This window comes from Leucoraja erinacea, chromosome 39 (genome assembly GCF_028641065.1).
Source record: "Leucoraja erinacea ecotype New England chromosome 39, Leri_hhj_1, whole genome shotgun sequence".
Taxonomy (NCBI): Eukaryota; Metazoa; Chordata; class Chondrichthyes; order Rajiformes; family Rajidae; genus Leucoraja; species Leucoraja erinaceus.
In genome coordinates this window covers 877,984-902,842 of record NC_073415.1, presented here as the reverse complement: position 1 = coordinate 902,842, position 24,859 = coordinate 877,984, and the positions used below count along the sequence as shown (strand labels likewise).

General features: G+C 50.2%; 2 protein-coding genes across 2 annotated transcripts in view; one reads left to right on the top strand and one right to left on the bottom strand.

Annotated features, from left to right (window-relative positions):
- Nucleotides 1-556: 556 nt before the first annotated feature.
- On the top strand, nt 557-11,015 carry gadd45gip1 (growth arrest and DNA-damage-inducible, gamma interacting protein 1). Its single transcript, XM_055664066.1, has 2 exons — nt 557-929; nt 10,190-11,015. Exons 1-2 carry the CDS (start codon nt 580-582, stop codon nt 10,479-10,481), a joined length of 642 nt encoding a protein of 213 aa, XP_055520041.1. The 5' UTR covers nt 557-579; the 3' UTR covers nt 10,482-11,015.
- LOC129714462 (tetratricopeptide repeat protein 39A-like) overlaps nt 10,963-24,859 on the bottom strand; it is a 113,268-nt gene continuing 99,371 nt past the window's right edge. Inside the window, 3 exon segments of the mRNA XM_055664067.1 lie at nt 10,963-16,268; nt 23,345-23,461; nt 23,572-23,686. Coding sequence (XP_055520042.1) covers nt 16,154-16,268; nt 23,345-23,461; nt 23,572-23,686 — 347 coding nt within the window. The 3' untranslated portion in view covers nt 10,963-16,153.

Genomic DNA, 24,859 nt, shown 5'->3' with positions numbered 1-24,859 from the left:
CAACTTTAATTGTCATTGTCAGTGTACAGTACAGAGACAACGGAATTATTGATTAGAACAGGTGTCAGGGGTTATGGGGAGAGATAGATGTGCGAATGGCAGAGTAGACTTGATGGGCCGAATGGCCTGATTCTGCTGCTATCATTTATCCAATCCAATCCAACTTTATTTGTTAAGCAATTTAAAACAACCAATGTTGACCAAAGTGCTGTACAGAACTCTCACGGGTGATAAATATGTAATGGTCAATAACTCCACAACGGCCATTTAGTTTTTGAATTGTTCTAGTTATTTCTCTTACTATTTACAAATCATGGGTTTAGTTTATGCCATTGTTGAACCTTTTATGTATTAAACTTTGTAGTTTACTTGGCTGATGTGTAAACAATTTGAGCAATGTATATAAAATACATCAAAATATGATGTACAAGACATCATAAACAGACACCATAACATAATACAACACTAAATTTATCATCTTGTTTCGGAAGTTTGCCAAAGTTTTAAAAGTTTTCCGAAGTTGCCAAAGTTTACAGCAGGCGCGGTGAAGCCGCCCGGGCGGTGAGGACCAGACCCAAGATGGCGGCGCCCATGGTGCGGGGCCTAGTCCTTGTTGCCGCCGCCTCCTCCTCGCGTAGTCCCGCCGCCGCCTACCATGCCCGGCCCCTGGGCCTGAGCCTGAGCCGCAGCGCGCGGTCCCGGCCGCTGGGCCCCGACACCCCCGAGTGGCAGCGCGGGCCCGGCCCCGAGCGCAGGAGGTTCGCGGCGGCGGGAGCGGCCTCGGGGGTGGCGGCCGCGAGTCTGTGGCCCGGGCCCGGGGATCTGCGTCGCCTCGTCCGGCACCAGGTCGACTGGCAGCCGCCGCTTCACGTCATGTGCGCCGGCATCCGGGCCGCGGACACACAGCGGCGGCAGCGGCAGCGGGACAGGTAGTGGGGTGGGGGGGGGGGGGGGGTGGGGGTGAGGGTGAGGGTGGGGTGAGGGTGGGGGGTGGGGGTGGGGGTGGTGAGGGTGGGGGGGGTGGGGGGGTGGGTGGGGGTGAGGGTGGGGGGGGGTGGGGGGGTGGGGGGGGGGGGGTGGGGTGGGGGTGGGTGGGGTGAGGGGGTGAGGGTGGGGGGTGGGGGTGGGGTGGGGTGGGGTGGTGGGGGTGAGGGTGGGGGGTGAGGGTGGGGGGGGGGGGGTGGGGAGGGTGGGGTGGGGGTGGGGGGGGGTGAGGGTGGGGGGGGGTGGGGGGGTAGGGTGAGGGTGGGGGGGGTGGGGTGGGGTGGGTGGGTGGGTGGGGGGGGGGGTGGGGGGGGGGTGGGGTGGGGGGGGGGGGGGGGGGGTGGGGGGGGGGGGGGGGGGGGGGGGGGGTGGGGGTGGGGTGGGGGGGGGGGGGGGGTGGGGGTGGGGGGGGGGGGGGGGGTGGGGGGGGGGGGGGGGGGGGGGTGGGGTGGGGGGGGGGGGGGGGGGGGGGGGGTGGGGGGGGGGGGGGGGGGGGGGGGGTGGGGTGGGGGGGGGTGGGGGGGGTGGGGGGGGGGGGGGGGGGTGGGGGGGGTGGGGGGGGGTGGGGGGGTGGGGGTGGGGGGGGGGGGGGTGGGGGGGGGGGTGGGGGGGTGTGGGTGGGGGGGGGTGGGGGTGGGGTGGGGGTGAGGGGAGGGTGGGGGGGGGGGAGGGTGGGGGTGGGGTGGGGTGGGTGGGGGTGAGGGTGGGGGTGGGGGTGGGGGTGGGTGGGGTGAGGGTGGGGGTGGGGGTGGGGTAGTGAGGGTGAGGGTGGGGGTGGGGTGGGGTGGTGGGGCTGGGGGTGGGGGCGGGGGTAGGGGTGGGGGGGGGGGGTGGGGGGGGGGGGGTGACGGTGGGGGGTGAGGGTGAGGGTGGGGTAGTGGGGGTGGGGTAGGGGGTGGGGGGGGGTTAGGGTGGGTAGTGGGGGGGTGAGGTGGGTGGTAGGAGTGGGTGGGGGTGGCTGAGGGAGCTTCAGGTGGGAGGAGAGGGGGGGAGGTGGTGGTAGCAGAGGGAATGGTGTTGTGGGATGGAGGGGGGAAGGGTAATTGAGTAAGAGGTGTGTTGGAGAAGGAGGGGAGGTGGGCCGGAGGGAGGGGTGGCAGGGTAGGAGTTGTGGGATAGAGGGTGTGGGAGAGGCGGGATGGGAGGGATGGGAGGGGAGTTGGAGGTGGAGGAGAAGAGGCGAGAGAGGGGTAGAAGAGGAAGTAGGGGGAGAGAAGGAGAGGAAGAGAAGGGGAGAAGAGGTGGGGAGGGCTAGCAGAGTAGTGGGAATAGTGTTATGGGAAAGGGTGGGGGAGTGATGGAGAGGGCAAGGCTAATTGTGTGTGGGAATAGTGGTGGAGGCAGGATAAGTGGTCGAGAGAGGGGACAGACGGAGGGAGAGGGAGGGATGGAGTGAAGGAGTTGTGAAAGGGTGGAGGACGTTATATTAGAGGCAGCTTCTTCTTCCTGCGTATGGCGTGCACAGCCTAAAGTTGTCGGACAACTTGGTCTATTTGATCTTGTTTGATTGTGCACGCCAGGTTGATTGCATTCGTTGAAACAGCAATCTCCCACCATTGGAGGCAGCGAGTTCCAGGGAAGGCATTCCAAAGTGTTGATGCTTGTTAACTGAAGACAATAGACAATAGGTGCAGGATTAGGCCATTCGGCCCTTCGAGCCAGCACCGCCATTCAATGTGATCATGGCTGATCATCCCCAATCAGTACCCCGTTCCTACCTTCTCCCCATATCCCCTGACTCTGCTATTTTTAAGAGCCCTATCTAGCTCTCTCTTGAACGCATCCAGAGAACCTGCCTCCTGAGGCAGAGAATTCCATGCACTCACCACTCTCTGTGAGAAACAGTGTTTCCTCGTCTCCGTTCTAAATGGCTTACTCCTTATTCTTAAACTGTGGCCCCTGGTTCTGGACTCCCCCAACATTGGGAACGTATTTCCTACCTCTAGTGTGTCCAAGCCCTTAACAATCTTATATGTTTCAATGAGATGCCCTATCATCCTTCTAAACTCCAGAGTGTACAAACCCAGCTGCTGGGTCAAGAATGGTTCCAGAACAAGGGGTCACAGTTTAAGGATGAGGGGGAAATCTTTTAGGACCGAGATGAGGAAAACATTTTTCACACAGAGAGTGGTGAATCTCTGGAATTCTCTCCCGCAGAAGGTAGTTGAGGCCAGTTCATTGACTATATTTAAGAGGGAGTTAGATGTGGCCCTTGTGGCTAAAGGGATCAGGGGGTCTGGAGAGAAGGCAGGTACAGGAGACTGAGTTGCAGGATCAGCCATGATCATATTGAATGGCGGTGCAGGCTCGAAGGGCCGAATGGCCTACTCCTGCATCTATTTTCTATGTTTCTATATCTGAAGAAGGGTCTCCACCCGAAACGTCACCCATTCCTTCTCTCCAGAGATGATGCCTGGCCTGCTGAGTTACTCCAGCTTTTTGAGTCTTTCTTGAGAGGTTAAGAGGCTCAGGCCAGCTGATGCCTGACACACGCAGGGTAGAAACATAGAAAATAGGTGCAGGAGTAGAGGCCATTCAGCCCTTCGAGCCTGCACCGCCATTCAATATGATCATGGCTGATCATCCAACTCAGTATCCTGTACCTGCCTTCTCTCCATACCCCCTGATCCCTTTAGCCACAAGGGCCCCATCTAACTCCCTCTTAAATATAGCCAATGAACTGGCCTCAACTACTTTCTGTGGCAGCAAATTCAACAGATTCACCACTCTCTGTGTGAAGAAAAAAATTCTCATCTCGGTCCTAAAAGATTTCCCCCTTATCCTTAAACTGTGACCCCTTGTTCTCGGGCATCTAGCCTGTCCAACCCCTTAATAATTTTGTAAGTTTCTATAAGATCCCCCCTCAATCTTCTTGGGTGCTTGTGTGATGCCGGCTGCCAGTGGCAGAGGGTGAACTCTGATGGAGGGTCCTTGCCTTTCAACAACTGCTTGAAGCACAGCGGTTCCTCGCCAGCAGGTGTGAAATGCACATCGGCAGCTATTAATGAAATCAAAGGCGAGAAAGTGGTGTGAGGTTTATGGCAGCCCCAACGATCCACATCTCCTCTCTGGCTTCCTACCCTGACAGACTTGTTCGCTAGCTGGTTTAGCTTTTCATTTGCAATGCCATGCATGACATTCACTGCAAACAGCGCAGTCCTCATTCCTTTGGAGAGTGCAAGTACAGACAGGATGTGTGCAAGGATCTGGGCATTAGCGAGCAGTAACAAACAAGAGAATAAACCCTCAGTGAGCTTCAACCTACAAACAGGAAGCTGTAGCTGAGGAAGGAACTGCTGATGCTCGTTTAAACTGAAGACGCTTAAAGAACAAAATGCTGGAGTAACTCAGCAGGACAGGCAGCATCTCTGGAGAGAAGGAATGGGTGACGTTTTGTTCGAGACCCTCCTTCAGACTTGAGGCAGCCTTAGTTTAGTTTAGAGATACAGCGCAGAAACAGGCCCTTCTGCCCACCGTGTCCGCACCAACCAGCGATCCCCGCACACTACCACTATCCTACACACACTAGGGACAATTTGTAATTATACCACGCCAATTAATCTACAAACCTGTACGTCTTTGGAGTGTGGGAGGAAACCGGAGCACCCGGAGAAAACCCATGTGGTCACAGGGAGAACGTGCAAACTCTGTACAGACAGCACCCGTAGTCAGGATGGAACCCGGGTCTCTGGTGCTGTAAGGCAGCAACTCTACCACTGTGGTGCCTGTGAGCTGTTTTCTGCAAAAGGGTAAAGGAGCTACGAAAAGGGCATTCAACTTTAGTTTAGACACACAGCATGGATGCAGCCTCTTCAGCCCACCAGGTCCACACCAACCAATGATCATCCGTTCTATGTTATTCCACTTTCTCATCAACTCCCTACACACTAGGAGATTTATTTATCGAGACCAATTAACCGACAAACCCACAGTTTGGGAAGTGGGAGAAACCCACACGGTCGCAGGGAGAACGTGCAAACTCCACACAGACACCACCACCTGAGGTCAGGATTGAAACCCTTTTCTCTAGCGCAGTGATGCAGCGGCTCCACCAGCTGCGCTACTTCTCTGACCTTTCAAACCTTCCACCATCTCCTTTAACCCAGTCCCACCCCCGCCATTTCACGTTGCATCATCCCTGCCTGTGAATGCCGGACAAGGTTGCCAATACTTTTGAATTGGCTTCAGGAATGAAAGATTAATTCCAGAGCTATTGCTGTGAGCAGCCCGGGGAACGTATTACATTTAGTTTAGTTTAGAGATACAGCTCGGAAACGGGCCCTTCAGCCCTCCGAGTCTGCACAGACCAGTGATCCCCGCACACATCAACATTATTTACGCACACTAGGTACAATTTACATTTACACCAAGCCAATTAACCTACAAGCCAGTACGTCTTTGGAGTGCGGGAGGAAACCGAACATCTTGGAGAAAACCCACGCTGGTCACGGGGAGTACGTACAAACTCCGTACAGACAGCACCCGTAGTCGGGGTCGAACCCGGTTCTCTGGCGCTGTGAGGCAGCAACTCTACCGCTGCGTCACCGTGCCACCCCGTACGGCCAAGTTCTACAAAGAATCCTGTTTTTAATTTTCTTTGAACACACCCAGGAGATGTGGAATAGACTCGGACATGAGAGTTCATGTGAGGGAATATGTCTGGGGACTTATCCAACCTCAAACGCTCCCTTTTTAAAAAAGGACTGCCTCTCACTGTAGCCTGGATGCTCCCTCTCTCCCTGCAGACAGAATGGTCACTTTGGCCTTTGTTGAGCCTCACAGCGCCAGAGACCCGGGTTCAATCCTAACCACGGGTGCTGTCTGCACGGTGTTTGTACGTTCTCCCTGTGACCTGCGTGGGTTTTCTCCAGGATCTCAGATTTCCTCCCACACTTCAAAGACGTACAGGTTTGTAGGCTAATTGGCTTGGTAAAATAGTAAATTATCCCTAGTGCGTAGGATGGTGTGTGTGCGGGGATCGCTGGCCAGCATGGGCTCAGTGGGCCAAAGGCCCTGTTTCTGCGCTGTATCACTAAACTATAAAGAAAATACACCTGCTCATTCCTCCTCACCTAACCTGCACCATAGCACAAAAAGACACAGAGTGCTGGAGTAACTCAGCGGGTCAGGCAGCATCTCTGGAGAACATGGATAGGTGACGTTATGGGATGGGACCTTTCTTCAGACTCCAAAGAAGACTTCCCAATGGAAATGGCACCTATTTTAAATTCCTGGGATTTCGGATGGTGCAGCAGGGTTAGAGCTGCTGCCTCACAGCGCCAGAGACCTGGGTTCGATCCTTGCCACGGGTGCTGTCTGTGTTGTACGTTCTCCCCGTAACCTGCGTGGGTTTTCTCCAGGTGCTCCAGTTTCCTCCCATATTCCACAGAGGTGTAGGCTTGTATAGTAATTGGCTTCTGTAAATTGTCCTCTGTGTGTGTGTGTGTGTGTGTGTGTGTGTGTGTGTGTGTGTGTGTGTGTGTGTGTGTGTGTGTGTGTGTGTGTGTGTGTGTGTGTGTGTGTGTGTGTGTGTGTGTGTGTGTGTGTGTGTGTGTGTGTGTGTGTGTGTGTGTGTGTGTGTGTGTGTGTGTGTGTGTGTTTAGAACTAGTGTACGGGTGATCGCTGGTCGGCATGGACTCAGTGGAAGGAAAGGCCTGTTTCCATGTTGTATCTCTAAATTAAACTAGAGGCCATTCAGTCCATCAATTCCATGCCAACTCAGAACATTCCCATCAATTCCATTTAGTACATTTCCTTGTGAGCCGTTCTCACCTTCAACCCCACCAACTATCCCCAGATTCGACCTCCTTCTCTCCAGAGATGCTGAGATACTCCAGCCTTCTGTGTCCTATTGTGTAAACCGAGCACGTGCAGTTCCTTGTTTCTGCACCATAGTATAGTGGGAGTATTCACCTCTTGGGAGGAAACCGAAGATCTGGGAGAAAACCACGCAGGTCACGGGGAGAACGTGCAAACTCCGTACAGACAGCACCCGTAGGCAGGATGGAACCCGGGTCTCTGGCGCTGCTTGCGCTGTAAGGCAGCAACTCTACCGCTGCACCACCGTGACTGCCCAAGCAGTATCTGAGCAGTTTGATTCTAAGGGACTCTGAAAGAAAGGAATCTTTGTTCTTAACCTGCTCTGTGTCTGTCGTGGAGGGTAGGGATAGTGTGTGGTTATGTTCAGAGAACACAAAGCATATTTAACTAATTTGACATCTCTGAAATACCAGCGCTACCCACTGAATGTGATCCCAGCAAAACACACAGTGCAGAGGAGTACAGCGGGTCAGGCAGCATCTGTGGAGAGAATGGACAGATGACGTTTTTGGATCAGGACCCTTCTTCATTCCAGTGGGGGGAGGGGGTGGCAGAAGGGTAGGGTGGGATTAGAACAGATGGAAAAGGTAGGGGTGCAAGCAAAAGTCTGGCAAGTGATGGGTGGATACAGGCGGGAGGGGTGGAGGGGTGAGGGTGTAAAATGGCGGAAGGATGGAGTTCATGATCAAGGCCAAATGTGAAAAGAAGATGAAAGGGTGTCGGATGAGGAGAAAAGAGTGAAATGGGACTGGTATAATGTGTGTAGCCAGAGGGAGGGGCTGCATGCAAGGGGAAAGGAATGACGTCCAGTTTTGGGAAGCTCTAATACTGCCTGAGTTGAGTAGACAATAGACAATACACAATAGGTGCAGGAGTAGGCCATTCGGCCCTTCGAGCCAGCACCGCCATTCAATGTGATCATGGCTGATCATCCCCAATCAGTACCCCGTTCCTGCCTTCTCCCCATATCCCCTGACTCCACTATCTTTAAGAGCCCTATCTAGCTCTCTCTTGAAAGCATCCAGAGAACCGGCCTCCACCGCACTCTTGAGGCGGAGAATTCCACAGACTCGCACCTCTCTGTGAGAAAAAGTGTTTCCTCGTCTCTGTTCGAAATGGCTTACCCCTTATTCTTAAACTGTGTGGCCCCTGGTTCTGGACTCCCCCAACATGGGGAACATGTCCAAGCCCTTAACAATCTTATAAGATTTCAATAAGATTGCCTCTCATCCTTCTAAACTCCAGAGTGTACAAGCCCAGCCGCTCCATTCTCCCACTGGATGTCCCACTGAGTTTTGGTTAGCATTGATGAGCTGCGTGTTACTCTTGGGATTGTAACAGGCTGGTAAACGTTTCCACCCATGCATCATATTCCTGCCACAGGAGGAAGCTATTTCAGCTCATTACGTTGGTGGGGGCAGATCCACCCCACCCCCCACCATTAATGTTCCCCATTCTCCCCGCATTATAGTCATACAGCACAAATAGACGCTGACTCTACTGTGGGCAAGCACACACTATATCAGTCCCATTTACCAGGGTGAAGTTGCTGCTGTACAGCACCATTGTATCACGTTCGATCCTGACTACAGCGTTTGTATGTTATCCCTGTGGGTTTTCTCCGGATGCTCCAGTTTCTTCCCACATTGCAAAGACACACAGGTTTGCAGGTTGATTAGCTTCTGTAAATCGCCCCTAATGTGTAGGATCGTGCTAGTGTACGGGGTCATCTCTGGTCATCGCGGATTCGGTAGGTCGATGGTTTCCGCCCTGTATCTCTAAACTAAACTAGTCCATAGCGCGGCGCAGCGGTAGAGTTGCTGCCTCACAACGCCAGAGTCCCGGGTTCGATCCCGACTACGGGTGCTGTCTGTGCAGAGTTTGTTTGTTCTCCCCGTGACCGTGTGGGTTTTCTCCGGGTGCTCCGGTTTCCTCCCACACTCCCAAAGACGTGCAGGTTTGTAGGTTAATTTACTTGGTATAAATGTAAATTGTCATTAGTACGAGGATTGTGTGCGGGGATCGCTGGTCGGCCCGGCCTCGGTGGGTCAAAGGGCCTGTTTCCACGCTGTGTCTCTAAGGTCTAAAACCTTGCTGCTTCGAGTGTTCATCCAGATGCTTTTTAAATTTTGAGAGAATATCTATCAACATTCAATGCAGAGCATCCACACTCCCATCTACTCTCCTCCTGGCCAGCCCATGCACAAAGCAGACACATTACTCATTGCAATATTTAGTCCCTCACACCTCACAGCGCAAGAGGCCATTCAGCCCATCAATTCCACGGCAGCTTGGAACAGTCCCGTCTTGGAGGAATTGAGCCGAAGGGGCTTGTGTTTGCTCCCACATCCCAAAGACATGTGGAGGTTTGTCAGTTAATTGGACCTTCCTAACAAGAGGGTTTCAGTATAGGAGTAGAGAGGTTCTTCTGCAATTGTATAGGGCTCTGGTGAGACCACATCTGGAGTATTGCGTACAGTTTTGGTCTCCTAATTTGAGGAAGGACACCCTTGTGATTGAGGCAGTGCAGCGTAGGTTCACAAGATTGATCCCTGGGATGGCGGGACTGTCATATGAGGAAAGATTGAAAAGACTAGGCTTGTATTCACTGGAGTTTAGAAGGATGAGGGGGATCTTATAGAAACATATACAATTATAAAAGGACAGGACAAGCTAGATGCAGGAAAAATGTTCCCAATGTTGGGCGAGTCCAGAACCAGGGGCCACAGTCTTAGAATAAAGGGGAGGCCATTTAAGACTGAGGTGAGAAAAAAACATTTTCACCCAGAGAGTTGTGAATTTGTGGAATTCCCTGCCACAGAGGGCAGTGGAGGCCAAATCACTGGATGGATTTAAGAGAGTTAGATAGAGCTCTAGGGGCTAGTGGAGTCAAGGGATATGGGGAGAGGGCAGGTTATTGATTGGGGACGATCAGCCATGATCGCAATGAATGGCAGTGCTGGCTCGAAGGGCCGAATGGCCTCCTCCTGCAGCTATTTTCTATGTTTGTAAATTGTCCCTTGGGAGTGAATGAGTAAGTGGGAAACATAGAAGGAGTGTGAACGGGCGATGTATGATTCCAGGCTGCATCGTTCAACTGATCGAAGCTGGAATGGAGATGCTTTAAGGGCTGGGAGGGAGCAGGACAATGAAGATAGACACAAAAAGCTGGAGTAAGTCAGTGGGACAGGCAGCATCTCTGGAGAGAAGGAATGGACAACGATGAGATTGATAATGGGGATTAGAAGAGTATTTTGACATGGGTTGTGATGGACGGGTGATACTGGGCGAGCTATGGGCTGACATGGGTTTACAGAGGAGTGTTGAAACTTGTCAGGTTGATTGAAGTGCCGCCATCACACATCTCTCTCCTTCCCCCGCCAGACAAAAGCTGATAGCGGCAAACATGGCCAAGATGCCGAAGATGGTGGAAGAGTGGAGGCGGGAGAAGCGGGAGGCCAAGGTGAAGCAGAGGGAGGAGAAGGCCAGGCGCGACCGGCTGCTGGCTGAAGCCCGCGAGCGATTTGGCTACAGCATCGACCCGCGCAACGCCAAGTTCCAGGACATGGTGAAGGAGCTGGAGAAGGAGGAGAAGAAGAAACTGAAGCTGATAAAGAGGCGGAAGAATGTAGAAGCGGGCGGGAGTGAAGTGCTGCCGGCAGCGGCCACACCTTAACCATGTTCTCACCTCCACACAGGATCTGGAATAACTGCAACCCATTTCCATGAATCTGCATGAACCAGTATAAGTAAATGAGAGGGTTTAATGTATCTGAGTTCCAATCCTGGTGGCCCCGGGCATTTGTAATTTAACTTAATTTGTTCTTGGCACGACATGACCATATTTATTGGCAATTAACCCGAGACGGTTTTTGGTAGCTATCTCCCTTGCGTAACAGGTTGGATAAGTGACCTATAGACTCAGAACTTGCCTAATGAATCCAAGGGCTAATTGGGGAGTGAGGGGGAAGCAGGTATGTTGCTTCTCACTGGTAGTCGTGTGGATTTAGACGGCCCAGTGTTGATCTAGGTCACTGGCAAGTTGGCATCAGAAATAAAGACAAGATGATAGATGCAGTCAGAACTTCATGGTTCAGCTTATGTAGTGAACCAGTGATCCTTGGTAGTGGCAGCTACAGAGACAAACACACATAGTATCATTGTGAACAGACTTTCACTTTATTGAATTAAATTGACATAAATTAAAATGATTAAATGATTTGAATCAATTCTTTTTGCCTCACTGTACTGAAGTCACATGTAAATGCAAACCGTTGCAGCTCATCCACGAGATTATGTGATGCATTTTTAGTCATCTGGGGACTCCTAAGAGTCAGAGGTAAAATGTGTTCCTCTTCTACATTGAAACATAGAAAGTAGGTGCGGGAGTAGGCCATTCGGCCCTTTGAGCCCGTACCGCCATTCAATATGATCATGGCTGATCATCCACAATCAGTACCCCGTTCCTGCTTTTTCCCCAAATCCCGTGATTCCGTTAGCATCGTAGAGTTGAACATACCAGATAGCCTCAGCAAGTTAGGAACATGACCTCTGATGTTCATTCCATCAAGTCCAATGGGATGAATTTGTCCCTTGGTACAACTTGCTCGTGATAGTATACCATATATATTAGTGCAAATTGGGGATGAATTTCTAGGCAAGAATAATCTACAAGGTTAATTCCCGGGATGGAGGGACTGTCATACGCTGAGAGAATGGAGCAGCTGGGCTTGTACACTCTAGAGTTTAGAAGGATGAGAGGATATCTCATTGAAACATAAGATTGTTAAGGGCTTGGACACACTAGAGGCAGGAAACATGTTCCCGATGTTGGGGGAGTCCTGAACCAGGGGCCACACACAGTTTAAGAATAAGGAGTAAGCCATTTAGAACGGAGACGAGGAAACACTTTTTCTCTCGGAGAGTGGTGAGTCTGTGGAATTCTGTGCCTCAGAGGGCGGTGGAGGCAGATTCGCTGGATGCTTTCAAGAGAGAGCTAGATAGGGCTCTTAAACATAGCAGAGTCAGGGGAGATGGCAGGAACGGGGTACTGATTGGGGATAATCATCCATGATCACATTGAATGGCAGTGCTGGCTCGAGGGGCCGAATGGCCTACTCCTGCACCTATTGTCTAATCGGTAGTGTTTTAATTCATCGACATGATGATGATTCAAGAACATTGTGGTGCAGGCCTAACCTAATCCAGCAAACTTGGAGAAGATATTCTACTTGAATTGAAAACCAGGGTGAAACAGCGCTGATCTGCTTTCTATAGCTTGAACAAGTTACCTTAAATGAGAGTCGCCAGGTTGGAATAGCTGAGTACAGCTCTTCTCCGTGGTCTTCGGGTGGGGTGGGAGCACTGTGCTTTAGAGGAGGAAATATTAAAATTGGAACTTTTGGTAAATCCAGAATCAGTCTGAATTTTGACCGGTTAAACCGTGCTGAAAAAAGCAGTAAATGTCTGAGAGAGTAAAGGTTTGGTTGCACTAACAGTTGGCTGAATTTTCTATCAAAGGCACAGCTCTCTGCGCAGTAGCAGTATGTTGCTGCTGGCAGCTTCATCATCCGTGTGAAAGCAAGCTCCCAGAAATACCGAGTGATCATCAACTCCAGTTAGACACATAATGCCCCTGTCCCACTTAGGAAACCTGAACGGAAACCTCTGGAGACTTTGCGGCCCACCCAAGGTTTCCGTGAGGTTCTGGGAGGTTTTTGTCAGTCTCCCTACCTGCTTCCACTACCTGCAACCTCTGGCAACCACCTGCAACCTCCGGGAACCGCACGGAAACCTTGGGTGGGGCGCAGAGTCTCCAGAGATTTCCGTTCAGGTTTCCTAAGTGGGACAGGGGCATTAACTCAGCGGGTCAGTCTGAAGAAGGGTCTCGATCTGAGACGTCACCTATTCCTCCTCTCCAGAGATGCTGCCTGTCCCGCTGAGTCGCTCCAGCTTTTTGTGTCTATCTTTGGTTTGATCCAGTTCATTCCCAAGCAGACCATCAAGGTTCAAATAGTTCCGTCTGAGGGTGGAAGCTGTGAGAGGTTTGTGGTAAAATGTCTAGCAGACTCTTCGTGGGGAAGGGTCAGATATGAAGATTAAATTTAGTTTAGAGATACAAGCGTGGAAACAGGCCCCTCAGCCTGAAGTAGAGGAGATATGTTCCTCGCCTTTCCTCAGGTTGAGGTTATTCTTCCTGCCAACCTGCTCCAAGGTCCAGGATTGTCACAAGAGTGCTTAAGTAACTCTGCAGGTCAGGCAGCATCTCTGGAGAACCAAGGAGAGGGGATGTTTTTAGTTGGGACCCTGCTTCAGTCTATGTTCTCCAGGGATGCTGCCTGACCCTCTGAGTTACTTTGCTACAATTTGTGTGGTAAAGCAGCATCTGCACTTCCTTGTCCCTGACCCAGCCTTCCTTTTAGAATGAGCCACACCGTATGGCAACAGGCCCTTCAGCCCGACGATTGTGTGTCCACCATCAAGCATTAATCCTGTGTTTCTTTTTCCTCTACAATTACCTTAAGCACCTCAAGGTAGCAGAAACAAATCTTATGCATTGACATAAATATGTGTAAACTAGTTTCACGATGTTACATTCAGAGAGACAGCATGGAAAAAGGCCATTTGGCCCACTGAGGCCATGCCGACCATCCATCAATTTACAGAGGCCATTTCACCTACAAACCCACGTGCCTTTGGGAAGAGGGAGGAAATCCATGTGATTACGGAGAGAACATGCAAACCACACAGACTTCGTGACCAAGGATCAAGCCCAGACTGTGCGCACTCTTGATGTTAACCTATTAACACCAGCATCAATTTTGCATTGTCCCACGGGCATTCTTGCTGAGATGTGGGGATAGAACTCCATAGAATTAAGATGGAAGGCTCAACCAGGTTGTTCTGCAAGTGCAGCTTCTCAGTACATTCCAGCCTTGAGCTGAGGCTGAGGCAGTGCGTCCTCAACAAGGGGAGTAGACCTGGTTGGAATAGACGTTGCAAGCCCATGATGTGACACGACTTGGGAAAGGCAAGGCATTGGTGAATCTGTGGACTTCATTGCCAAGGAAGGCTGTGGAAGTCGCCAATGGATATTCTTAAGGTGGAAATTGATGGGTTCTTGACTAGTACGCGTGTCGGGGGGGGGGAAGGCAGGGGAATGGGGTTAGGAGGGAGAGATAGATCAGCCATGATTGAATGGCAGAGTACACTTGATGGGCCGAATGACCTAATTCTGCTGCTATGACTGGAGGCCAAGTCAATGAATATTTTTGAGATGGAGATTGTTGTCCCTTCTCTGATCCATCTTGGGAGGTAATCAGATAGTTACATTGATAACCAAATGATGGCTTAACATCCTCATTAATGGACAGAAGGTCGCACATTGGGTTATGACCTTCAGAAAGCAGATTCCTGGTTTAGTTGTTGGCCAGTCTTGGACGAGGTAAGAATTCAAGACAAGCCAGGAATCACTCAGTGGAAATGTATAGGAAGGAACTGCAGATGCTGGTTTAAAGGAAATCAGGCTTCCTGACTTCTCAACACATAGAAGAGCTGGAATAACTCAGTGGGTCAGGCAGCATCTCTGGAGAAAATGGGTTTGGTGAAGAAATGGACACAAAGATGAAGGAGCTGGTGAATTTCTTCAGTAGTCTGAAGAAGGGTCTCGACTGAAATATCGCTTATCCATGTTCCCCAGAGATGCTGCCTGACCTGCTTAGTTACTCCAGCACTTTTCGGGACAGGACCTGTCTTCCGACTGATGGTCATGGGGAGATGCCACTGACCCACTGAGTTACTCCAGTACTTTGTGTCTTTTTTTAGTTAACCAGCATTTGCAGTTCCTTGATAAGACACAAAAAGCTGGAGTAACTCAGCGGGACAGGAAGGATCTCTGGGGAGAAGGAATGGGCGACGTTTCGGGTCGGGACCCTTCTTCAATTCCTGACCTGATCAATGAGCCTTGGGATTAGGCCCTGCCCAGTTAATCCGGGACAAGTGGGGAGCTGTTGCCAGGCCTTACAGTCAGTGGCACCGGTTCAATCCTGACTACGGGTGCTGTCTGTACGGAGTTTGTACGTTCTCTCCGTGACCTGCGTGGGTTTTCTCTGGGATCTCCGGTTTCCTCCCACATTCCAAAGACGTGCAGGAAAGTAGGTTAATTGGCTTCGGTAAAGATTGTAAATTGTCCATAATTTTCTTTGGAGCATAGGAGGTTAAGCAGTAAGCAGTGACCTTATTGAGATATAGGATAGTGCTAGTGTAAGGGCACGGACTCGGTGGGCCGAAGGGCCTGTTTCCACGCTGTATCTCTTAGCTAAACTAAACTAAACTGGGCCATCGAGTGGCAATGTGAGCAGGCAACACCATCTCAGCCCCTGATGGATATTTGTACACACTGGAATCGGATAAGGCTGGGACTGGACATGTGTGGAAGCTTTGGTGATCGCTGAGGTCTGCTTACAGAATCCGCTCTTTGCAATTCTTAAATAGCAGCACATAAAAGCAAAGTCGAAGCCAGCCAAAGGAACGGATGTACCAGGCACTTCTGTTTTTCCTGGCTTCATTTAAACACTGGAATATTGGAAAAGCCCACAGTTTTCCAAAGGTTTTCAGCAAAACCTTCCAGGATGGGTCAGATCTGACGCCAATATTAAGCCACTAACCAGCCACATCCAGCTAATGCAGCAATCAACGATTGTTCATGCAACGATTTGAGCAACGATGAAATATAACACCTCCATTTGAATGTAAAATATAAAATCTCTTAAGTGGCAGCATATAAAATAATTTGTGTAATTATCCAAACCAGTCTCCCAATATTCCACAGTCTATCTACAGAATCTAAATTTAGAAACATTCCAAATTACATCATAAACGTTAAAATTATGCATTTGTACTATTAAGTAAACTTCTAACCCGAGTGGCCTAAACTAGGCCTCCATGAACTGGCAGGAGTAGGCCCCCAGCTACCTGGTATTGCCAGGAAATTGGAGAAAGGACAAGCTAGTTTTGTGCCCCTTTTCCAGGGCATTTTTTCCCCCCTCCTTTCATTTGGCCAGCCCCCTCCAGGAATTCCAGCTCTTTCCCGCCTGGGAATGAGAATTCACGATGCCCTTCAGGTCCAGTGGAAAACAAAATGGCAGCCGCTCCATCCCCATGGTTACACACTCCCCACGCTCTTTCCTCAAATCAAAAATGGCACAGGGCAACTTCCAGCTCCCCTGGTGTTCTCTGGAGCAAAGCTGCCCGTTTAATTCTATGTCCCTGCTCTTCCTGTCAGCCCCTCCCTTTCCCCCGTCTTAATCACCGAGTCCTTTGTTGTTTTGCACTGGATCATCTTCACGTCTAGAGAGCAGTCCCTTCCAGCCCATTCTCATCTTTCTCTGCTTTCAGTTTGGAAAGAGCAGCGTGTATCCGGAAGAGAGTCCTGGATTCCATGGAGTAGTCCTTGTAGTTTTGTCTACGAGAGAGAGAGAGAGGAGCGGGTCATAAGTTCATGGGTTCTAGGAGCAGAATTAGATCATTCAGCCCTTCAAGTCTACTCTGCCATTCAATCATGGCTGATCTACCTCTATTTCTCAACCCCACTCTCCCCATCACCCCTGAGTACCATGAAATGGTTTATTGGAGAAACTCAGCGGGTGAGGCAGCATCTATGGGGTGAAGGAATAAGTGAATCTGAAGAAGGGTCTCGACCTGAAACGTCACATATTCCTTCTCTCCATAGATGCTGCCTCACCCGCTGAGTTCCTCCAGCATTTTTTATCTACCTTCCATTATTCCAGCATCTGCAGTTCCTTGAAATGCTTTATAGTCATTTACATCTTGAAAAATGCATTCAAAATGTACGGGAGAATTTGCATAAGATTGGATTTCCGTCAATCAGCTCATTTGTATCCCCAAGGACAAGCACATACACCACCAGGGACAGCATGATGGCAGCCTCACCAACAGTCCGCTGTCTTTTCGTCGTATTTTTGTTATTTTTTAGTGTGTTTTGAAGGTATGTGTTAATGTTCTCTGGTTTATTTTATGTGGGGGGTGGGGAGAGGGGATCGGAGGAAACTTTTTTCAATACGGGAGATACGATTGTTATCCGGATCGTATCTCTGGTCGCTCTGCAGCCTAACATTGTGGAGCTGGAGCCCTTGCTCAGGACTGACTTTGAGCCCCACCGCGGGGCATGGACTTACCATCCGAGCCGATTCCTTGCCTGGGATCGGCGCTCCAATGCGGATTTCACCATCGCGGAGCCCGCAGTCTCGGGTAGAGACCGTTGGGAAGCTCCAAAGTCGCAGAGGGAGTTCAAGGGAAGAGATTGAACTTTTTTTCGCCTTCCACCACAGTGAGGAATGTGGAGGAGTCACTGTGGTGGATGTTTATGTTAAAATGTATTTTGTGTGTTCTGTTGCTTTTTACTGGTATGAATGTATGGCAAATCAAATTCCTCGTATGTTGCAAAATATACTTGGCTAATAAAGTATGATTATGAATGGGGGGAGTGCAGCAAAGGTTCACCTGAGCAGTTCTTGCCTCGGTAGGTCCGATCAGAAAGGAGAGCTCAAATGGGCTGGGCCTTTAGTTCTTTGGGACTTACAAAATACTGAGCAGCCTTGACTGAGGATATATTCCCTGGTGAATAGATTGGCAAAATTCCCAGACCAGGGGAATCAGGAACCTGTGGACATAGGTTTAATGTAAGAGGAGAAAGATTCAATAGGAACATGAGGGGACAGCTTTCTTCACACAAAGGGTGGTGAGTGTATGAAACGTGATGCCAGAGGAGGAAGTTGATGGAGGCACAATAAAAGCATTTAAAATACATTTGGACAGGTGCATGGATAGGGTAGGATTAGAGGAAAATGCCCATATTAGTGGGACTAGATGGGATCTCGGTCAGTGTGGGCAAGTTGGGCTGAAGGGCCTGTTTCCATGCTGTATGAGGTGTCCATCTCCGGAAATCACCATGTCAAGACACAGGGTAACCTATGAATAAAATCATGAGTGGAATAGATCGGGTAGATGCACAGAGTCTCTTGCCCAGAGTAGGGGAATCGAGGACCAGAGGAGATGGGTTTAAGGTGAAGGGGAAAAGATTTAATAGGAATCTGAGGGGTATCTTTTCCACACAAAGGGCAGTGGGTGTGTGGAACAAGCTGCCGGAGGAGGTAGTTGAGGCTGGGACTATCCCAACATTTAGGAAACAGTTACACAGGTACATGGATAGGACAGGTTGGGAGGGAATGTGGACCAAACGCGGGCAGGTGGGACAAGTGTAGCTGGGACATGTTGGCCGGTGTGGGCAAGTTGGGCCTGTTTCCATGCTGTGTATCACTCTATGAATCTATGACTCCATTTAGGAGTGAAATGAGGAGGGATATCTTCATCTAAAGGGTGATGAGAGTTTGGAGTTCTCAGCCATGAGTCTGTGGAGACATAGCTTCTGACTTTGCTCAAGATGGCACAGTGGAGTAGGGTGTAGAGCGCTGCCTTACAGCGCCAGAGACCCAGGCTCGATCCCGACCTCAGGTGCTGCCTGTGTGGTGTTTGCACGTTCTCCCTGTGACCGCATGGGTTTCCCCCGGGTGCTCCGGTTTCCCCCCACATCCCAAAGACACGTGGGGTTTGTAAGTTACTTGGCCCTCTATAAATTGCCCTGCTTGTGGTTGTGAAAGTGGAATAACATAGAACTAGTATGAACGGGTGATCGATGGGCTGGGTGGGCTGAAGGGCCTGTTTCCCTGCTCTAGAGCAAGCTACACTAAAAGACAGTGAGTGACAGAATTCTGGACATTGTAGGAATCCTAGGATATGGAAGCAATGCAGGAAAATGGTGTTTGAGGCAAAGGTTAAGCCACGATCTTGCTGATTGGCACGGGGGGGCGAGGGGGGGGGGGGGGGGGGGAGGGGGGCTGACTCCAGGCCAAATGGCTTCCTAGGTCCTGCAAGGTTCCATGCATCACAATCTGTCAGCCCCAAAATGTGGTTCTACCATCGGGCTGTGAAACGCGGGTAGATGGCGCCACCTGGTGAACAACTCACCACAGTGCAGCAACTCCACCTGAGGCCTCTAGGAGATACACTCCCTCCTCTCCACTCCCCTCTCAATAGACAATAGGAGCAGGAATAGACCATTCGGCCCTTCGAGCCACCACCGCCATTCAATGTAATAATAATAATAATAATAAATTTTATTTATGGGCGCCTTTCAAGAGTCTCAAGGCGAACTTACAAAAATTTAGCAGGTAGAGGAAATACATGTAAGGGGAATGAAATAAATAGTAGAGACATGACTAATACACAAAGTAAATACAGAATTCAATTCAAAACACAATACGAGGCAATTAATGCACAGATGAAAAGGGAGGGGGACGTGGGGCTAAGGATAGGCAGAGGTGAAGAGATGGGTCTTGAGGCGGGACTGGAAGATGGTGAGGGACACGGAATTGCGGATCAGTTGGGGGAGGGAGTTCCAGAGCCTGGGAGCTGCCCTGGAGAAGGCTCTGTCCCCAAAACTGTGGAGGTTGGACGTGTGGACGGAGAAGAGACCGGCTGATGTGGATCTGAGGGACCGTGAGGGTTGGTAGGGGGAGAGGAGGTCGGTGAGATATGGGGGGGCCAGATGATGGAGGGCTTTGTAGGTGAGGATCAGGATTTTGTAGGTGATCTGGTGGGAGATGGGAAGCCAGTGAAGTTGTTTGAGGACTGGAGTGAGTAATCATGGCTAATCATCCCCAACCAGTACCCCGTTCCTGCCCTCTCCCCATATCCCCTGACTCCGCTATTTTGAAGAGCCCTATCTAGCTCTCTCTTGAAAGCATCCAGAGAACCTGCCTCCGAGGCTGTGGAGGCAGCCCATCGGGCTGAAGGGCCAATAGATCCTTTCTCCATTGTGGAAGGTTTGGGAGATCGCCACCCCACTCTTGGCTCATGGGAAGACCATTCAGTGGTCTAATAACAGCAGGGAATTCAGGATTCAGGAACAGCTTCTGTCCCGCTGTTACCCGACCACTGAACTGTCCTCCCATAAACTAACAATGTAGTCCTGATCTTCCAACCTACCTCACTGCAGACCCTGGACCTTTTCCCTGTACCTGTAACACTAGACACCGTAACACTATATTGTGCACTCAGCTATTTTTCCTTGAGCACTACCTGTTGTACTAAAGTATGAAATTAGACAAAATTGCTGGAGAAACTCAGCGGGTGCGGCAGCAATTTTGTCTACCTTCGATTCTCCAGCATCTGCAGTTCCTTCTTGAACGTACTAATGTATGAGTTGATAGTACAGGTATGGCATGATCTGGACCTGGATAGTACCCAGAGAGAAAAGCTTTCACTATATCTCTGTACGTGTGACTATAATAAACTGTACCGACACCAATAAAAGCTAAGCACAAAGTGCTGGAGTAACTCAGGGGTGGGGCAGCATCTGTGGAGGGAGCTGGTATCTGTGCACTGAGCAGCCAGGTTGTTGTAATCGGACTCTGCATTGTCAAGCACAATAGGCGGTGCTGGCTCGACCGAATGGCCTAGACATTGTTCTTTTTATTAGTTGCTAGCAGTAGTGAACGCCGATTAATCGGTATTGTCCTGCTGACTGGTTAGCACGCAACAAAAGCTTTTCACTGTACCTCGGTACACGTGACAATAAACTAAACTAATCTATCGTATCTGCCTCCACCACCACCCCCAGCCAGCACCGCCATTCAATGTAATCATGGCTAATCATCCCCAATCAGTACCCCGTTCCTGCCCTCTCCCCATATCCCCTGACTCCGCTATTTTTAAGAGCCCCATCTAGCTCTCCTCTTGAAAGCATCCAGAGAACCGGCCTCCAGAGGCAGAGAATTCCACAGACTCACAACTCTCTATGTAAAAATGTGTTTCCTCATCTCCCCTCATTCTTAAACTGTGTGGCCCCTGGTTCTGGACTCCCCCAACATCGGGGACATGTTTCCTGCCTCTAGCGTGTCCAAACCCTTAATAATCTTATATGTTTCAATAAGATACCCTCTCATCATTCTAAACCAGAGTGTACAAGCCCAGCCGTTCCATTCTCTCAGCATATGACAGTCCCGCCATCCCGGGAAATAACCTGGTGAACCTACGCTGCACTCCCTCAATAGCAAGATAGGCAATGTTGTGGGTCGGGGTCACACTTCAGACCATTAAAATGATTCCCTTGCTGCCTTTACTAAGACACAAACCATCACACTTCGGCCCACCGAGTCCGCGCCGACCAGCGATCCCCGCACATTAACGCTATCCAACACACACTAGGGACAATTTTACCCAGCCAATTAATCCTCAAACCTGTACATCTTTGTAGTAGAGCACCCGGGAAAAACCGACGCAGGTCACGGGGAGAAGGTACAAACTCCGTACAGACAGCACCTGTAGTCAGGATGGAACCCGGGTCTCTGGCGCTGTGAGGCAGTAACTCTACCGCTGCACCACCGTGCCACCCCCTGGGTCCATCATGCATTTCCCCACCTATCTGACAACCGGGTTGATTAGCAGATGAGTGGAAAAAGTGACAGAGGCTAGAGATGAAAAAGGTGTCTGATAAGGAGGAGTGAGATACAGTATAAAGTGGATCATAGCCCATACAAACCAGGGGGTGGAGCACTAGGCTTGCTGGTGTCGTACACAGGGGCCAGATTATCTCTAGGTAAGTCTTTGTTACCGAATAGTCAAAGGCTGGGATAGAGTGGATGTGGAGAGGATGTTTCCACTAGTGGGAGAGTCTAGGACCAGAGGTCACAGCCTCAGACTAAAAGGACGTTCCTTTGGAAAGAAGATGAGGAGGAATTTCTTTAGTCACAGGGAGGTAAATCAGTGGAATTCATTGTCACAGACGGCTGTGGAGGCCAAGTCAATGAATATTTTTCAGGCAGCGATAAATAGATTCTTGATTAGTACGGGTGTCTGGGGTTATGGGGAGAAGGCAGGAGAATGGGGTTGAGAAAGGAAGAAAGATCAGCCATGATTGAAAGGCGGACTAGACTTGATGGGCTGAATGGCCTAATTCTGCCCCTATCACTTGTGAACTTTGGGCCACAAGGGTTTGGTACCGGCTGTGCTCGAGTCCTGGCCAGGCGTGACATTGCTAAATGTAGAGCAGGATCAAGGGGTTGAGGCACAGCTACAAAGGACAGCGTGGAATAGACTGTTCCATCGGCACTTTGTTTAGTGTTCAAGTCGGCAAAGATTTAAGAGGTATCTCAGGGGCATTTTTTTTTCCCCACAGAGGATAGCCCGGATCCAGAAGGTCATAAGGAATAGGAGTAGAATGAGGCCATTCGGCCCATCAAGTCTACTCCGCCATTCAATCATGGCTGATCTATCTCTCCCTCCTAACCCCATTCTCCTGCCTCCTCCCCATAGCCCGGGACACCCGCACTGATCATTTGAATGAGCTGCCAGAGGAATCTCTAGAAACGGATAGGATTGCAATGTTTAATGGATAGCAAGGGTTTGGAGGGCCAAATACTGGCAAATAGGGCTAGTCCAGTTCTGCATGGACAGGCTGGGCTGAAGGGCCTGGGTCTGTGCTGTAAAGGTCTATGACTAACGGCTGCTGTGTAAACTAGTGCACGGTGGTGCAGTGGGTAGAGCTGCTGCCTCACAGCGACAGAGACCCGGGTTCGATCCTGACCTCTGATCCTGTCGGTGCGAAGAGTTTGCATGTTCTGTCTGCGACCACGTGGGTTTCCTCCCAGCGCTCCGGTTTCCTCCCACATCCCAAAGACGTGCGGATTTGTACGTTAATCGGCCCTCCGTAAAGTGTGGCGGGAGTGCATGCAGTCATGGGATAACATCGAACCGGTCTGTGATTGATGGTCGGCATGGACTCGGTGGGCCGAAGGGCCTGTCTCCATGCTGCATCTCGGATGGTCACCAAAGTGCCCTGAGCAGAAGGAAGTCTGCCACGTACACGTGTGCGATTGAGGCAGTGCAGCGTAGGTTCACGAGATTGATCCCTGGGATGGCGGGACTGTCATATGAGGAAAGGTTGAAAAGACTAGGCTTGTATTCACTGGAGTTTAGAAGGATGAGGGGGAATCTTATAGAAACATATCAAATTATAAAAGGACTGGACAAGCTCGATGCAGGAAAAATGTTCCCAATGTTGGGCGAGTCCAGAACCAGGGGCCACAGTCTTAAAGGGGAGGCCAGTTAAGACTGAAACTTTTTCACCCAAAGAGTTGTGAATTTGTAGAATTCCCTGCCACAGAGGGCAGTGGAGGCCAAGTCACTGGATGGATTTAAGAGAGAGTTAGATAGAGCTCTAGGGGCTAGTGGAGTCAAGGGATATGGGGAGAAGGCAGACACGGGTTATTGATTGGGGACGATCAGCCATGATCACAATGGATGGCGGTGCTGGCTCGAAGGGCCGAATGGCCTCCTCGTGCAACTATTTTCTATGTTTCTATGTACGTCCAGCCACACTCTTCAGTTCACTAGCAGCAAATACCCACTCCTTGGCCCTGGAGCAGAGCTCTACAGCAGTAACACCAACGAGATACTCACTTAGCACGTCTCAACCATTTAATGGCCTCCTCTTTCCGGTCCTGTTGAATGAAGAGCAGGCTGAGCTCCAGGAGCGCGTTCGGGCTAAGGTAGTGGTCGTACTTGATCTTCTTCGCACTGCGAGGAGAGGGGGCGGAAGATGAGAAGATGATGCATTGCCCTGGATCGTGGCTGCCTTCACCTCCCACCCCTCTCCCCCCCTCACTCACTCACTCACTCCAACTTACTGTTCATAAATGTAGACAAAACACTGCTCCGCTTCCAGAACCTTCCCCACGTGTCTCAAACACAAGCCTTTCAACAGCTTCACCACACACTTGTCATCTTCCAGGTATTCATTAGCTGAGGGGAGAGAGAGACACAGAGAGGCTTCAAACCAAGGCTCATCACATTGTGGACATTGGACTGTCTCTGGACCTGCATCACCAACAGCAGAGTTCCTGGCACAGATCCCTGCAGGACCCCACTGCTCACTACAGTAATGACTTTAGTAACACACGGATAAATATATAATAATCAATAATCCAATTAATTAATAAACTGGGCTACTGGGTACTGTCCCATTCACCTCTACCCCATTGCGGACATTGCGGTCTGTGGAACTGATGCTCTACAATGCTGACAACTATATTCTGCACTCTGGACAACTCATTGTATCTAAGTTTGAACGGTATTGGAGTCTATGTATGGTATGTTTGGATAACAAGCAAATCAAAGCTTTTTACTTTACTGGTGCACCGTTCGGAGCCTGCACCGCCATTCAATATGATCATGGCTGATCTGCGGGTACCTGCTCGATCCCCTTAGCCACAAGGCCCACCTACCACCTCTGAACACGGAGGGGCAGAGGCTGGATGGACTATGGTGCCATCCTCACCTTTTAAAGCTTTCATTTATGTTAAACTATGTTGTGTGGACGTGGGAACAATCTTCTGTGTGTCCAACCCCTGTTTTGCTTTTTTTCTCAATTTCAATTTCAGATTTTCTATTTTTTATATCCTGATCCCAGGAATCAGTTGGTGAATTCTGCATCCCTTATGGCAATTATTTCCTTCCTCAGATTTGGAGACCAAAACTGTAAATGATTTTTTTTTTATGATACTGCCTGTAAGGGAAACGGATGAACATTTTGTTGTCTCTAATTGATTTATGTTACAACTGACAATAATTTATTTTTAATTTATTTTTTTATGCACTGTAAGAGAAATATTTCGTTGTCTCAAATAGACAATGACAATAAATAATACATACATAATCATAATAATCTTAACCTAATTATTGACACGTGTGCAGTGAAAGGCTTTGAGGAAGGGTCTCGCCCCGAAACGTCACCTATTCCTTTCCCCAGAGTTGCTGCCTGACCCGCTGAGTTACTCCAGCATTTTGAGTCTAACTTTGGTGTAATCCTGCCTCTGGAGTTCCTGCCTGCGACATTGTATGTAGTCCGGGGATAGGCTGGTGACAGCAACCTCTGGGTGGAAGGCACAATGCAGGATGGAGTGTATAGCCGTCGAG